At 45.7% G+C, this 16,911-nt stretch overlaps 1 protein-coding gene across 1 annotated transcript in view; it reads left to right on the plus strand.

Moving 5' to 3' along the window:
- The first annotated feature begins 1,084 nt into the window (after positions 1 to 1,084).
- FER1L6 (fer-1 like family member 6) overlaps positions 1,085 to 16,911 on the plus strand; it is a 105,844-nt gene continuing 90,017 nt past the window's right edge. Inside the window, exons 1-9 of the mRNA XM_036883108.2 lie at positions 1,085 to 1,164; positions 3,103 to 3,223; positions 5,747 to 5,801; positions 5,896 to 6,027; positions 8,276 to 8,338; positions 11,684 to 11,762; positions 13,016 to 13,172; positions 13,798 to 13,984; positions 14,975 to 15,167. Coding sequence (XP_036739003.2) covers positions 1,089 to 1,164; positions 3,103 to 3,223; positions 5,747 to 5,801; positions 5,896 to 6,027; positions 8,276 to 8,338; positions 11,684 to 11,762; positions 13,016 to 13,172; positions 13,798 to 13,984; positions 14,975 to 15,167 — 1,063 coding nt within the window. The 5' untranslated portion in view covers positions 1,085 to 1,088. The remainder of the gene's footprint in view (positions 1,165 to 3,102; positions 3,224 to 5,746; positions 5,802 to 5,895; positions 6,028 to 8,275; positions 8,339 to 11,683; positions 11,763 to 13,015; positions 13,173 to 13,797; positions 13,985 to 14,974; positions 15,168 to 16,911) is intronic.

Below are 16,911 nucleotides of genomic sequence, written 5' to 3' on the forward strand. Positions count from 1 at the left end.
CGACTGTAGAGCCTGTGATCTTAGCCACTGCGCTCGAGGCCCTGGTAAGTCCCAACCACATAGCAAACAGAAACCTCAGCTGGTCCCATCACTTTCCTCGTGTCACCCCAGGACTGCAGCCCGCTCACGGGGAGGGCCTGCGTCTGCTGCTCTCTCCTCCTGCTCCTCTAGTCCTTCCTTGGCTTCCTCCCACCTCGCCCAAGGATCGCCACGGCAGCCTGCCCGACTCAAGGCCAGGACTTTCCTCTGAGCTCCGACCACTCGTCCTGCTGTCCAGCACCAGGGACTCTGCAGTCTTCAACTCCAGGAAGGGGTTCTCAGGAGGAGGGGACGCAACGTTGGTCTCATCCCAGCCCTTTCCTGGGATGAGAAGGAGGCCCCCAAATGGTTTCCCAGTCACGGTTAATAGCAGCAATAATAATAGGAGCTGACATTCTGGGCACGCACCATGTGGCAAACCCTAGGAGAGGGTGTTCGCTCTTTCAGGGGAACTGGTGGGCTGCAGTTGCTCAGGGGGTAGAGCCTGGGCTCTGAAATCGAGCAGACCCAGGTTCCAGTGGTAGGTAGCTTGGATGCTCAGAGCTGTGTGACCTTGGAAACACTGCCTCCTTCTCTGGGCCTTGGCACTTCATCTGTAGAATCAGTAGGAAAAGGTCGCTGGTAATTAAATGATGCCATTTGTTTTGACTGCTTGATGTGTGAGTGAGTGAGGAGAAATGGAGAAATCTCAGCCAGTGCTAGTAGTATTTGTATCAGGCCTCGCTTCTCAGGTCTGGGTGGATCTCAGGATTTCAGTACAGGAGTTGTTGTCATGGTTTTTGCAGAAGGAGAGATGTCTGGGGGCTCACTGGGTCACCCTGGCACTGTGTTTTGATTCTCATCCTGAGTGGATGAGGAGACTGGGTGGCTTTTAGAACTCACTGTGTGTGTGTGTGTGTGTGTGTGTGTGTGTGTGTGTGTGTGTGTGTGTGTGTGTGTGTGTGTGTGTGTGCGTGCGTGTGCTCATGCATTTTCTCCTAACATGTCTGAATGACTCAAAGTTACTATTACTGTGTAGTCTAGCTTTTCTTCTTCTTTCCAGAAAGGGGATGTTTGGGCTGAAGCTGAAGAAGAAGAAGAAGAAAGCGGAGAAGGGGCTAATCCTAGCCAACAAGGGTGCCCAAGGTGAGGCTTTGGGGGCTGGGCAGGGGGTCCTACCCCGGGGCCTGCCCGCCTCAGAGTTGACCCCGCTTTGGCTGAGAGCAGGTCCGCTCTCCTGGGGAGTGAGGGCAGATGGCTACCTGCCAGGTCTTCACACTCCGCGTCTCGCAGGTGCAGGCCCAGGGCAAACTGCCCCACGGCGCTGGCCATCTGGTCACTGGGCCAGACGGGCGGGGTGGACACCTGCTGGGCCGTGGAAGCAGACCCTGTGAGGAGGCAGTGACAGGGTTCAAGCTCCTGTTTCTGTTCTCATTTGCTCTGTGGCCCAGGACAAGTAGCTCGGCAGCTCTGGTTCTCAGTGGCCCCGTCTGCCAAGTGGGCATGTCACGGGCTGCTGGGCTGACCTCGCATGGCCACGGGGAGGATCAAGTGAGATTTTTGAAAATAAGAGTGAGGATAGCAGCTGCCATGGGAGGCTTTACATACACTGTTTCACATGACCTCTGTCATCTTACCAATAGATGCCACTGCCCCAGTTTTACAAACGAGGTTGCAGAGATGCAGAGAGAGGATGTAAAGTGTGCAGAGGGCCAGCTGCAGAATCTGCAGGGCTCAGGGAAAACAGAAGTCCGAGGTCCTTGTTAAGAAATTATTAAGAACTTCTGAATGGCGTCAGCAGAGCATTAAGCCAAGGGCCACGAGGTCCTCCGGGTCACAGGGCGCTCCGTCGTGGCTGCACAGATGTGTGAAGGTGGCCCTGAGAGTGGGAGGCCAGAGCCAGGAAGCAGTGGTATTGGATGTAAATCTGGGCTGTATGGCTTTCTGCCCTTAGAATGGGCTGTTTCCTTCTCCAAAAGAGCAAAGTCCTGAGGCACAGTGTGAACAAGCCAGTGGATGCCAGGCCCACTATCAGGTAGATACTCATGTCTGTTGAATCAAATGGGATCAGCTGCTTCCAGTGGACAGCTCTGGGGTGGTCTGGAGACCTCTGCTGGGGTCCCTGACAGCAGCCAGTTCAAAGCTGGCTTTCTGGACCATTCTACACCAAAATGGTGCAGTGGGTCTGCTTTATCTTCACCTTTCCCATCTCCCTGGCATTTGGGGAGGGGCTCCTTTACCCTATGCTGCCTTTGTCTGTTGAAGGGGTCCTGTGGCCTTATGCCTGCTGCCCCCCAACTTTACCCCTTGCTCTCAGAAAACTATGGAAACTCATTCATATTAAGGTGTTGGCAACAATAATTGTCTTGGATGGGACAGGAGTGGCATTATGTTCTAAGTGGGGACAAGGCTTAAAGCTTAATAGAAGTACTTGCATTCAGTCAAATTGAAGGTGTGAGGGAGCAGGTAGAAAAAGCACTGGGATCTGTCCTGGTGTCTTTGAGATTATGACCTTGCAGCAGGGCCTGGGGATGCAGATTGAGTAAGTTCCCTTACTTCAACAGCCTTATGAAAAATAATAATGATACATTTAATAAGCCCCTGCTGCTTTTCACTTGACGTACATCATTCTTGACTCTGAAATGTAGACTCCTTTGGCCATGTTTTACAACAGAGGTCCAGAGAGGGTGAGTGCTTGTCCAAAGTCATGCAGCTAGTAAGTGGAGAAGGTGGCTCCTGAGCCTAGGTCAGTCTTATACCAGAGCCTGGGCTTCACCGTACTATGGATTTGCCTCCAGTTAGAAGCTCTCCCTGCATAGGGGGAAGAACAAGCCAGTGGAGATTTGGGGCAGTCAACCCAGGCATTTCAGAGGAGCTGGCCCCCGTGGCTCATTCTGATCAGAGCCTTCAGCCCACAGAACAAACAGGGTGGAGAGGAGTCAGGCCCCTCCTGGAAAGCAAACAGCACTGTCCTGCGAAGAGCATGGATCCGAGGAAGCTAGTCCTGGACACAGAATCAAGGCTCAGATCACCTCTGTTTGCTTCACGTTTAACAGAGTTTTCTTCTTTTGTCTGTTTCTCTAGATGGCCAAGGTGAAGCAGAAGCACCGCAGGAGGGCTCTTCTCACCAGGAAGAATGGGGAGAAGATTTCATTTATGATGATGCATCTATCACTTCTGTTTCCTTGACTCCTCCAAAGAGAAGGTATAGTGTTGATGCAGGCAGTCAGCACACATTTACTGAGCACCTCCCATGTGCCAGGCGCCTCTGCAGGCTCTGGGAGAACAGAGAGTAACGCCCAGTCTGTCTACAAGCAGCCAAAGGTCTATGGCAGGAAGACAGTTCTGTGTTCCCTCAGCTTTCTCCGCGGCAGTGCCGGCCTCTAGATACCAGTCAGCCTTCAGCAGGCCAGGGTCCTGGTTCTGCCAGCCTCTACTGTTAAGTCTCCTGAGTTAAGGTCTTCATATCCCTCATAGTATAGGAAGTAAGGCAGCAACAGGACACAGATTCAGGAGCTGTCCCTCACCTGCTCTTTAATTCATCAAGATGCAAAATGTCTTAGTTTTGTTTGTCCCAAGTGAGAAGGTGGTACTTACACGACCCAACAAAGTCAGAACAAACTGGACTTCTGCAATGGATTTGCTGTATTTGTTAGCTACTGATGTGTAACAAATAACCCCCAAATTCCACGTCTTAGTGTAAGCATTTGTTATTGCTCATGAGTCTCTGAGTTAGCTGGACAGCTTTACTGATCACTCACATGTCTGGTCACTTGGTCGCTCTGCTGATTTCAGTTTAGGGTTGGCTGGTGGTAGGCTGGTCTAGGACTGCTTCAGCTGGAGCCCCTGGGTCTCCTCCATATAGTTCAGCTCCTCCGGTGGGCTTGTTCCAGTGGTGCTGATGGCAGAGTTTCAAGAGAAAGAGTCAAAGTGCACAAGGTCTCTTGAGCCCCGGCTTGGAATTGGCAAAAGCCACTTGTCCTTCATTCTGTTGGCCGATGCAAGTTACCAGTCCAGTCCACATCACAGAGAAAGGAGACTACATGCTACAGGGCAAAGAGCATGGATCCAGGGAAGCTGATAATCGGGACTTTCAGTGCTTTCAGTCTGCCCTGCTTGTTTATGTTGATTTCTTAGTCATGGTAACTCCTTATGCTCATCCCTTTTTTTCCCACTTAGAATGGTTGCTACCAATAAAACAAACGAGTGCTTCCCAGAAGGCAGATCCTGAGTCGTTATTACTGGGCTGTGACAGGATGGCACCCAGTGCATGTGTGTAAGGAGTGACATGTGGTGGGAGACAGATAGAAATCAGGATGATAGCTCAGAGGTTGACCCTTAAAAGAAGACGTGAACTGTGTATGCATAAACTCACTGCAATATCTCTCCCTCCACTGCACCGTGACAACCCCCTTCTGAGCCCACGAATCAGAATTTTAATTGTTTTTTAATATCCTTGGAGGTTTCCCTTGCCGTTTGTTTCACCAGGATAACAGCACTGAATGGAGGAAGGCAAAAGAAAGAGAAGTGAGGCGGGGAGGCTTTGTCTTTCTCCTGGTCAGTGCATTCTCCATCAGTTGAAATCCCGTCCACTGTGTTATGCTCAGTTCCGTCTGACCTCTGCAGTGTAGGCTTTGCTCGCCCTGGTTCTCAGAAGTTTCTCTTCTCTGAATTTCTCTTGTGTTTTTTTTTTCTATGACATGCCTTATACTTAATAGTTCTTTATATGCTTTGGTCCTCTCTTCCTTGGAGAGATTGCTATCTCCCTCTCCTACATGCATTATCTCCTTTAATCCTCCGAGCCACCGCTTATGGTAGGCATGATTTCCATTTGCAGATGAGGAAACTAAGGCCAGTGGCACAAAATTGGGGAAAACAAATATTCGAATCAGTTCAGTCTGACTCCAAAGCCTTGAGGTTTTTGCTAATTTGCTCTCTACTCAACTCAATTATAATCAGCAAAAATGGAATGAAATAAAATGTAAGATGGTATTATTAGAAGGCAAGGGAATAAACAATAGGAACTCAAGCTCAGTTCATTTCCCACCCATTGCTGCTTCTGTGACAACAGGGACTCTTCATCTCTTTCCACTGTTATCCAATGTCTAAAGGCCCAGGTATTGCACGTGTTTTCAGTTACTTACGACAGTCCAGATAAATGAAATCCCCTGCAATGTGAAATTTCACTGAGATGGCATCTTGGCTGCTTCTTCTAATTTTTTTCTTTTACCAGTTCCTTCAAAAGCAATCACAAAACTCAGAATTGTTACATCTACCAGAAATGGCAAGGTGATGCTGTGGGTAGGATCAGACAGGACGTAAGGGAGATCCTTATTTAGACCCAGCTCTGCCACCGACTTGTTATGGCATCTCAGTCTCTTATTCTGTAAAATAAAAAATACATGATACTGGTAATCATACAGTAAGAGTTGACATTTATTCTTGCCACGTAGGCACTAGGTTAAACTTTCACATGTATTATATAATTAATTATATCAATAACTTCATGTGCTATTATTAGCTCCAATTTTAGGATGGAGACACTGAGTCATGGAGAGATTAAGTCACTTGTCTGTTTATACTTATCTCCTCCTGAGATAGAGAGAGAATATGTGATATGATAAAAATAAAAGCCCTTAGAAATACCTGGGAAAATATTATCATGGCTTATGTGTCTAAAGAATGTTCTTACTTAATGAAACAAGTATGTTAAACTTTCTTTGAATAGATCAAAACTGTTGACTAAGATCCATGAAGGGGAGGTCAGATCCCAAAATTATCAGGTAAGTGATTGATTCCTTCTGCCCAGCCTCCCCCAGTGCTTCTTTATGAATGAATAGCCTGGTCAGAGTGCATACACACTGCTTTGTTTTGTAGATTTCCATAACCATCACTGAGGCCCGCCAGCTCATGGGTGAGAACATTGATCCAGTTGTCATCATTGAGATCGGGGACGAGAAGAAGCAAAGTACAGTGAAGGAAGGAACCAACAGCCCATTTTACAATGAAGTAAGTCATGGAGACCACCAGCATCCTCTCCACCCACATTCTTCACAGCCACCTTGTGATGTTCTTGACCCAAATAGAGAAGCTGTACCACTCGACTGCTTCCCATCACTCACCTGAGCCCGTGGAAAACTCTCTGATCCTCCTTGCTAACAGCAAAAAGTTTGACAAAAAGAAAATTCACAGGAGAAGCAAGGAATTCCTTCTGATTTTAGATTCATTGCTATGTTCTTAAAACCCATTTTCTTATTTCTTATAAGCTCATCTTCTTCCATTATAAGTTCTGGGTTTATATTCAATAACTGTATTGAGTGTTGGTTACAGAGAAGATACACATTCTTTTTCATGAAGAGACACTGGAAATATAACTATTAATTCTGAAATAAGCATGCTACATTGGAAATTAAGACAGTTGTATTTTTCTAAGCAGTGTAAAAATGGTAAAACATCAAAGAGAGACATGAAGTTTCTAAATATCATATACCTAAATTATCTTTTAAAATAAAAATATTGCACAGTAGTAAAAAAATTATAAAAGATACAGAGTATAAAATGATATATGGTGAAAAATATGAGTCCCTCTGATCTTTGATCCCTAATCCTCAAGTTGCCCACCAGATGGAGGCAGCCATTCTCACCAGGAGTTTGTGTATCCTTGCAGAGATATTCTAGACATGTACAAGAATACAAGTAAATATCATAACTAAATGGTAGCATTCTATACCCACATTCTATATACAAAATACCTTAATCTTTTCACAAAACAATGTATTTTAAATATTAGTCTATATCAAGCCCAGGGATCATCAGCTGTTGGGGGATCCAGTTAGTAGGAGCTTGGGAATATTTCTCAGCTAGAAGTGTGTGCAAGCTTGGAGGTCTCGGGAACCTGAGTGAGACAGTTGAGTCTGAAACATGTGCAACTCAGCAGAAGGCAATAAACAGTGGAACTAATGTAATGGTCCAAAGGAATCTCTGGCGTGTCATATGTCAGAGAATGAAGAATTTCATGTACAAGAATTTTCTTCATAAGAGAAATTCTGAAAAATAAAACTCTTAAAACGTTTGAAGATATATATGAAAAACTTCCCAAAATGTTATACCTATTTTCCCATTTTCTTAAACAGAAAGATGGGACATCATGTAACTGTTCACTGATATCTAAGAACTGCCATTTGGAAGGTCACTTAGTAGTAGTATATGATGACATCTTTCAGTTGCCACATTTTGGTTTTTCTGTTTTGCCCTTTAAGAGGAGGCTGCTAACGGCCACCTCTCCCTTGCTGGTGCTGTGACGTTCGTCTCTCATGCCCCTGTGTCATTCCTCCTCCCTGCAGCTCCAAAAACAAACATTCTCGAAACAACTCTTTGCTGCTGCCTCCCCACCAGTCCCCAAAACAGACACTTCACACCAAAGCACCAGTCTTAGGATCATACCACCTCACATCTGGGAGGTACCCCAATAAAGTTCAGATGGTGAAACATCTAGTACTTGCCCCCTTGCGCGGTAACTTCAGGAGAACTAAGCTTCGGCCCCAGGCACAGCAATAACTGGGTGTGTGGATGTGGGCCTGTCTGAAACCCTTCCGTCTCCCGTTTGCTTATCTGTACAGTACAGAGACAGGTCCGGATAATTTCTTCAACTCTGAAATGCAATCACTTTCTTAAAATTAAATATCTCCCTTGTCCATAATTCCATTTTCTTCCTGGTCAATCTTGGGAATTTCACAGGAATGTTTGAAACTGGAGAATACTGAGGAAGTTAGATTTTAACCAAGTTCACCCCAAACTAAAACCACACTGAAACCATTTCCACCCATCATTGTATATAAGCAAAAAAATTTTAAAAATTGACAGTATTAAGAGTTGGTAAGTGTATGGAGGAATGGCTGTTTTCATATACTGCCAGTGGGAATGAAAATGGCTTAGCCCCTTTAGAAAGAAATTTCATATTATCTATTAAAAATTGACACACACTAAGTTATGACCCAACAATACCATTTAGAGGAAAATTCACACATATCCTGTGCAAAGATATAGTTGGTGGCACTCTTCCCACCCCCCCAAAAAAACTGAAAATAACTCAAAAGGCCTTAAATACGGAATGGCCAGTTGATTGATGGTGTATGCATGCCGTTGAGGGACCACGCAGCAATTGGTTACAATAATATAGAGCTACATCTATTCCAGGAATAAGGTCCTCAACTGTGAGCCTGGAATTTATGGTCAGAATGAACTTTATGTTTTGCAGTACTTTGTCTTCGACTTCACTGGGCCCCAAGTGCATCTTTTTGACAAGATCATCAAAATCTCAGTAAGTATATCATGGGTGGTAGGTTGTGTGGGTAGCTGGGTGAGAGTCCAGCCATTGGGAACTCTCTCGGCCAGCTTGGCCTGCATAGATTCAGGAGGGTGAGTGTGGGTTGGTGAGTTTGAAACCAACAGGACAGAGCTTGAAGTAACCAGTGCAGAGAAGTTGGGGAAGAAAACCTTCTTAAGAAACTCCATGCTTCTTGGAATCAAGTTATAAACTAGTCTCAGGTCATTGTGAAATGGATGGTATAGCTTGCTCATGTGGGAATGTGAAATGTATGTTTCAAATGACATCTTACTGGATTGCCATTTTGAGCTGATTTCTTTCTTTTCACAAAATGAAATGTTAGTGTTTCTCTCTTGGAGTGGTACCCACACTGATGATAATTAACCACACATCCTTTTTCCCTCATAGTTGCTAATAAATATGGAAGTAGGAGAAAGAATCAGGAAGGAACCAACTATATATCGGTAATGCTCTGGGTCAGAGAATGTGGTTTTAAGAAAATGGCTGTCATTTGGCTTCTTCATAGTTGCCTCTGCATGTACATCTCAGGGCCTGCCCCAGGGAGCTTCTGTCTGCTGAGGAGACCCTTCCTCAGCCCTGCTGGGTGCGTTCCTGCCTCCACAGATCGCATCTGAACAGGAGAGACAGGGAGAGCTTCCTGTCTAGGCAGGTGCCGTATCTGGGTGGCCCACCAGGGAGGGCAGGAAAAGTGCCCAGGCTGAAGCTGCACCAGCCCACACGAGGGAGGAGGGCAGGCCAGTGGGGTGGTTGCCAGCTTCACACCACTCAGTAGAGGCACAGAACCGGAAGGCAGACTGCTCCTCTCTCACCAGTCTGAGAAATTGCTGCTTCTCTAGTGGAGAGAGAAGAGAGGGTTCACGCCTTAAAGAGGAGGGTGGGGGGCTGAAGATAAAGTGCTCGCTTCCAAATAATTCCCAAGGGAGAGAACTGCTGCTTATGGGCCAGAGTGAGGAGATGTTTCCCTTAACAGTGACACCAACTGTAATCAGGATTGTAAAGATGGCAAAACTTGTCTTGGAGACTTTTCTCCCTGTCCTTATCACCCCTCATCTCTATTTTATATATTATGTTACATATGTACATATATATATATATATATATGTAATATATATATATATGTTATATATATATATATATATGTAATATATATAAATCCTGAGTTAGGGCTTAGGTAGCAATGGAATTATGATATTATCTTTCTCAGGGAGACTTGAAGAATGTGAATCTTAAAGAATGAAAAGTCATCAAGAGCCGAACATTCTTAATGTTTGAATTTTGGCCATGATGACCTGTGGTGCAAAAGATATTTCAGGACCTGGCGCATTGCCCAGGACTTTGTGGCATTGCATACCTCGGGCAACCACCTGTTTGTGAGACCAACCTTGTAGCAGGCTCCCATGGCCACTGTCTAGATTGCAGATTAACATTTAATAGCTGCAGTGTAGACAAGGGTCTTGACTTTCTGGGAGGCAAGTGGATGTTTAGATTGAGGATCAAAGCTGGTATTGCCTACCTCTGTTCTTCTAACTTGGAAGAAGAGAATAGTTTGGGTTCCCTAAATGACCTTTAGGGACAGAGAGCAAAGATTTTAAAGGGAAAAGTCCCCTTGAGAGGAGAGTATTTAATGCATGTTTTCTGTTACTTCATTGACTAAAGGTCAGAATGCCTAGAATAAATTCAGTGTGGAAGAACTGAGGAGAGCTGTGAGCAGACGCTATCGGGACAGCCAGGCTGTAGCAGACCCTGGTGGTGCCAAAGACCATCCTCCCTTGGCAGTGGCTGCAGGCACACAGGGCCCTGGCCCTCTCTGAGAGATGCCCTGGAGTTCCTGTGATCTAATGTTTGACCATAGCAGGGTTGCCACACTGGGTGGGTAAGTTGAGGTGGCCTCCCGTGTTAAAGATCTGTATGGGTTCTTGCACCCCGTTGTGCCAGCAGGGACCCCCATGCATCTGACCTGAGAAGAGAGTTTGAGTCAGCCTTGTGTTCTTGCTCGGGCCTTTGGGAAGCTATGTTAGCAAAAGCAAGCATGGTGTGAGCCCTGTGTGCGTGGTCTTAAATAATTCCTCTACCAAGCCAAGCTGTCCTTATTTCCCCTCAGTTCTCTAACTCCCTTGCAAAGTTTGGGCAAGGGAGACAGGGTGGAAAGGGAGATCAAAGGGCTGCCATTCCTTTTGTCCTTGAAGTCAGTTGAATTTATTCTTATTGTCCCTGCCCAATGGAGCTGTTTAGAACCCACAGAAGTCTCCAAGCACCCATCACTCAGTCATTCATTAATTCACTGAATGTTTATTAATCACCTGTTATGAACCAAGCCATGCATATGGTGAATAGAGAAGGTAGGAAAGTGTCATGGAACTAGTCAAGGAACTGATCTAACTTCCAGCTGCAGGACTCCCTCTCCACTACCTCCATGACTGGGTTTTGGGCACAGCTTGGTTGTGTCCAGTGACAGGAGGTCACTCTCTCTAGAAAAGCCCCTTCTATTACTGGGCTATTCCATTAAAAAAGTTGTCCTTATAGTGAGCTGCAATCTCTCGTCTATAACTTGGGAACCACACAGGACATCTACCCCTCTTCTCGAAGAGAGTATCTCCAAGGTTTGAGGAACTTAAGTGACCGTTGCCCTTCTCCACCTCCGCCTTTCTATTTCTGAGCTAAAGGTTGACCTACTCCTGGCTCTCCAGCAGCGTTTCATCCAGTGTGGCTTCTGGACCTGGCACCGGCTCTGCCGCTTTCCTCAGAACTTCCTCGTCCTGAGAGCATTAGTGTTGAAAGGCGCTGCTGTTAACGAGCCAGTGCTCTGCTGACTTCCGATCAGACAGAATTGAGGATGACCACCTCCTGTGTTCTATTGTACATGTCCAGAGCTCCTCAAGGCAATATGTGCTGAGTCACTGAAAGAGTTGGAGCGAAGTGTTGTGGGAGTTGAGGGGAGGGAGGGGAAAGCTGCAGGCGATGAGGAAGGGCTGCTTGGAGGCAGTAACATTTGCTCTAGGCATTGAAGGATGAGCAGAGTTGCAATAGGCAGAGATGGGTGTTGAAGAGCAGGCTGTACTAGAGTATATTTTGGCTAAAAGCACAGATTTGTGAGATGTCCATCAACAGTGGGTTAGCTGAAAACCTGCTAGGAGGAGGAGGTACAGGTAAGAAACTTCTGGGCACCCTTTACAGTCCTGAGGCTTGATGCCTAAAGGTCACTGTGTTCCAAACAAGAGTGAAGGCCGGACGAGGGTCAAGGTGTCATGGGCCTGTTTCACAGATTTATCCTCAAAGAGAAATCTAGTGTTGCTGGGCTCACTGCTCCATGTTTCCCAGGTTTTCCACCACAAGCTGATAGGAAGCATACTGATCGGCTCCTTCAAGGTGGACCTGGGGACTGTGTACAACCAACCTGGTGAGAAGGCACCGCTTCCCACTCTCTCTCTGTCTCTTACTCTTCTTGTTTACCACACCCAGAGGTCAGTTCATTCATTTGCTCATCCACTTACCCATTCTTTCAAAAACAGCGAGCACCAATTATACAAAGTTGAACAAGACCTGGCTCTTTTCCTAAATGTTTAAATCTAATGTTAAAATTCACTTACATGTCATTAAAAAAAATTAATGGCTCATACTTATGAGCCACTAAAAAAATTTTTTTTTCACAAATTCTGTCTAATTTAGTGCCTTGAGGCACAAGCAGGAAAGATGGTAGAATATAGAAGTTAATCGTCCAGACTCTGGGGCCAGATTGCCTGGCTTCAAATTCCACTCCGCCCCTCCTGGCTGTGCAACCTTGGGCAAATGACTTCTCTGCAGCTCAGTTTCCTTATCTGTAAAAATGGGGATGAAATAACACCTCTTTCATAGGAAGATTAAGTTAATAAATGTACAGAAAGTGCTTGGTATGGAACACAGCACAGAATAATGAATGTGGCATGCCATGTAAGGGTTTGCTATAATAATTATTATTCTGGATTTATAGGTAAGTGAAACTCAGAAAAGATAGTTCATTTGTCCAAGGTCAAGAGCCAATAAGTAAGAGGGCCAGCAACAAATGAGATTCCAACTCACATGACCCCAGGGGGCAGCAGTGGGCATAACTGAGGCAGGGGGCTGGCTTTAATACACTGAGTAGTGATGCAGGCCATGGGACAGGAGGTCTCACAAGCCGTGAGAGGAGCTCTCAGCTATTTGCTACCTGTTGTCATGTGCAAATGTGCATTCTGCATCAGCAGATCCAACAACTGTTTTTAGATAAGCCAGAAATCTACATCTTGTAAGAGATTTTGAAGTTTGGATTCACAGTGTAGATGCAAATGAAAAGATCCATGAGCTACGTTTATGGCCTGTGAAATTAACACGTGACTCCTTGACTCCATTAAAGTCCTCCTATACTGTCCAAGCTAGAATCTGTCCAGGTGACTTCCACTAGGTTGAAAGCTTCCCAAATAACTGTGGCACATTGGAAAGAAAGATGGAGAAGAGGTGGGAGACAAAAGGAAAGGAGGGAAGGGGGAGAGGGAGGCAGCGAGAGACTTGGGAATACTGTGATCAGCTACCCACTCCTGGGGAATGGAGCTTGGGGGCCATGGGTGTGCGGGAGAACTGGGTGGACCCGCTGGGTCTGCTGTGCAGGATTACTGAGCTGTCAGGATGTTTTTACAGGTCATCAGTTCTGTGACAAGTGGGCCCTCCTCACAGACCCTGGCGACATCAGGACTGGCACGAAGGGTTTCCTGAAGTGTGACATCAACGTGACTGGGAAGGGTGACATTTTAAAGACCAACCCCAAAACTTATGATGCCGAGGAGCAAATAGAAAAGTGAGACAGGTCCATCTGGGGCCATGCAAGAGAAATAATATGTCCTGATTTCCATGTCCCTTTTCCCTCCTCCCTCCTTTCTTTATGGCTACATGAGAACTGCTAAGTTTATGACTTGTCCTTGGGATTCTGCTAATCAAAGGCACCAGGAGGTGTCAAACCAAGTGTTAGACTGATTAGTGCGAATCAAGTGCTATCCTTTGGGAGGTCAGCTTCTAGGACAAGAGCAGCCTGTCTTCCTATAATAACCTGTAAGAGATAAGCTCTTCCTGAGCTTATCCTATTTATCTGAACTTGACTGATTTCTCTTTGAGAGAATTATAATTTCAGCCACTGGTTTGTGAAATGGGAAGGCTTAATGCACCTCTTTTAAGGTGCAGTGGGAGATGGTGTTTATCCTATAATTGCAGAACCTGAATGGGTTTATTTTCACTTTATTCATACCCTTCACTGTCATTTATACCAGGAAGAAAACTCATTTTAGCAATAAATCCTAGTCTTTTCAGATTTTTCTTCTGTATCAGGATCCTTCTTTCTGTCTCCAAATTGCTTCTACTTTTTTTCTGTTTTTTTTTTTTTCCAGTGAGAAAGCTTTTTTATTTTTTGTTTGTGTTTCCCCCTTAAGGAACCTTTTGATCCCTCGAGGGTTTCCATCAGAAAGACCCTGGGCCAGATTCTATGTGAGACTCTACAAAGCAGAGGGATTGCCCAAAATGAACTCCAGCATCATGGCGAATGTCACCAAAGCATTTGTGGGTGACAGTAAGGACCTTGTGGACCCCTTCGTTGAGGTCTCCTTTGCTGGGCAGACGGTGAGAACTGCTGTCACCCACAACGGCAGCCCGGGCCAGAACTCTACTTTTTACCCAGGACATTGCTAATCAAGTGAAATTAATTTAAAATAAAAACCAGAATGTGCCTTGAGAGAGAAAGCTTGTCACAAAAGGTACTGAGTCACATTGCAGGGGCGTAGGGAAGGCTCACCCACTCCCTGTCCACTGGAGGCCGTGGAGAAGAGCGCTGAGGACCTAGGCAGACAGGCCTCCTTCCCCACCTCTGGCTGCCTCTCTGAGCTGTTACCCAGCCCCCAGGCCCCCAGCATTACCACCACCTTCCCAATCTGCTCCACGGTAGTCATTGTCCCATGTAGGCCTGGACATCTCTGTTCCCTGCTTTTCCCTACTCAGGACCCATTGGAAATACCAGGGCCTGGGCACATGGTCAGGCCTGGGCACATGGCTAGTCTTTGAAGCTTCAGCTGACACATGTTGTCTCTGCCCTTAAAATATTTGCCTCCACTGACTCCTCCCCTTGTCAGGGTGAACGCTGGAGTATTTTTGCATTGGACCCCCTTTCAGTTATATAAGGACCTCACCTCCATTTTGTGTCGAGAAGAAACTGAGGTCCAGACTAGGGAACTGATTTGTCCAAGGTCCTACTTCTATAAAACAGGAGCTCAGGGCCTGACTACACCTGCTGCACACCCCTGGAGGTGCATGGGATGCTTTTTGTCCATAACACGTGTGTTAGCTTCCTCCCACCTAGTGTGATATTGAGAACTCCCTGGGGGCAGGCCCCATGACTTAGTCACCTTTGTTCCCGATGCCTGGCACACTGTTGGAGCAGAGTAGCCATCAGTAATGTTCTCTGGGTGTGACGGATTTTCATGGGTGTTGGGTGGAAGCAGGTTCATTATTTTTGGCAATTCACTTTAGTTTCCAGCTGGTTAAAAGAGTTTTTCTTTCATCAGTCACTGGCCTCTTGTGCTTCTGTGGCTTACATCCTCCTGGCTTTGTTCTTAGGGGCGAACCACGGTGCAGAAGAACTGCGCCGATCCGGTGTGGCACGAGCAGGTGGTCTTCAAGGAAATGTTCCCTCCCTTGTGTCGGAGGGTGAAAATCCAGGTGTGGGACGAGGGCAGCATGAATGATGTAGCACTGGCAACTCATTTCATCGACCTGAAGAAAATCTCCAACGAGCAAGACGGAGATAAAGGTAAAGACTTTGATTGGAAATAGGGTATTGAAATGATGGCTTTAGAGTCCTCACCTTTAACAGGTGAGGGTCGGAGCAGGCAGCGGGTCAGACGCCTTCCAGGCTCTGTGGGTCTGTGGTTTGGGCCGGTTCAGGGCAACAGATGGAGCTGGGCTCTGGGACCCAGGAGGCTTCTCCCAGTCCTGGCTCTCCCACCAACACTGCTGTGGGTGTCCCCAAGGTCATCGCTTCCTCTCTCTGGGCCTTAGTTTTCTAAAATGAAAAATAAGACTAGATTAGATCAGAAGTTGGCACACTGCAGTCCATGGGCCACATCCAGCCTGCCAAATATATGTGTACGATTTAAAGCTAAGGATGGTTATTACATATTTAAATGGTCCAAAAAATATTGTGCCCCCAAATCACAGATGGGAGCACGAGAGCATGAACATAGCAGGGCTGTGGTGCTGGCTGTGTACTCAGCCAGCCAGGGTGGGACTGGAGAGTCCCAGCCAATCCACCTCGCCTAAGAACTACTACCAGTAAGAGGCTCTTTATTGGCAAAACCTTAATTAGTAGGTGATAATTCTCTAAATATCCCAACTAACCCTCCATCCTTTAAATCCCAAGGTAATCTCTCTCTGCACTGCAAATTTATGTTAACTGGTGCATTTATTTGTGTGTATGTGCATGTGTGAGTACTCTGCACAATATATACTGAAGGGAGGTTTGTCACAGGATTGCTTTAAGTAGAAAGCACATTCCACCATCTACAGCATTTCTCAACTAGATGTAAGCATGTTTCACCCACAACTTTTCAGGACTATCTTTATCATGTAAAGGGAGATGTGTAACAGTGGTTTTAAAAGTAGACATCAGGGACCATAAAGTCTTTCTATCTCTTTTAACTTAATATCTCTGCTTCTTAAAATTTATTCAAAAGAGGGATAACATCTAGTCCATAGGGGTTAGGGAGCAGACACATTTAGGCATAAAACTATTGATAACAGTAAAACATATGGAAACATCCTCTTGTCAACAATGGGAGAATTGTTAAGCAAATAATGATACATATACTTATTAAGAGTAATGACTGCTATCCTCTAGCACTTCCTAAGGGCCTGTGTGAAGCACTTAATAGATACTGTCTCTTTTTAGTCCTGATCCGTGAGATAGGTACTATTAGCATCTCCATTTTAGATGAGTAAACTGAGGCATAGTGATGTTAAAAAACATGCCCAATGTCACACAGCCTGAAAATGGCAGAGCTGAGAGTTGAAATTTGAACCTAGGCAGTCAAGTCTGAGGCTTGACTCTGAGACCACCATGCTGTGCTTGCCTGTCAAAATGGAACAGTGTTGCCAAAGAGATGCTCACATAGACACTACGTAGTTCCCACATGCTATGTGTTAAGAAAAGAAAACACTTAATGCTAATAATAAGTTAAAATCACCAGGTCTTTTCAGTTCTATGTCTAAGACATATCTCAGAACATTTACTTCTCTCAGTCTCCACTATCCATCACCCTATTCCAAGCCACCAATTTCTTCAGTTTTAACAATGAAGTGATCCTTGTACCAGTTTGCCTACATCTATTTGTACAACACTTCATAGAGCAGCCAGAGTGATCTTGAAACACACATCAGATAGTGTCATATCTTAAATTCCACTAAAGTATTCCCACGATTTCTAGGATAAAGACCAAAATCCTTATCAAGGCCCCCCAGACTGACTCACCTCTCCAGATTCCTCTCACACTGCTCAC

Source organism: Manis pentadactyla, chromosome 3 (assembly GCF_030020395.1).
Source record: "Manis pentadactyla isolate mManPen7 chromosome 3, mManPen7.hap1, whole genome shotgun sequence".
Classification (NCBI taxonomy): Eukaryota; Metazoa; Chordata; class Mammalia; order Pholidota; family Manidae; genus Manis; species Manis pentadactyla.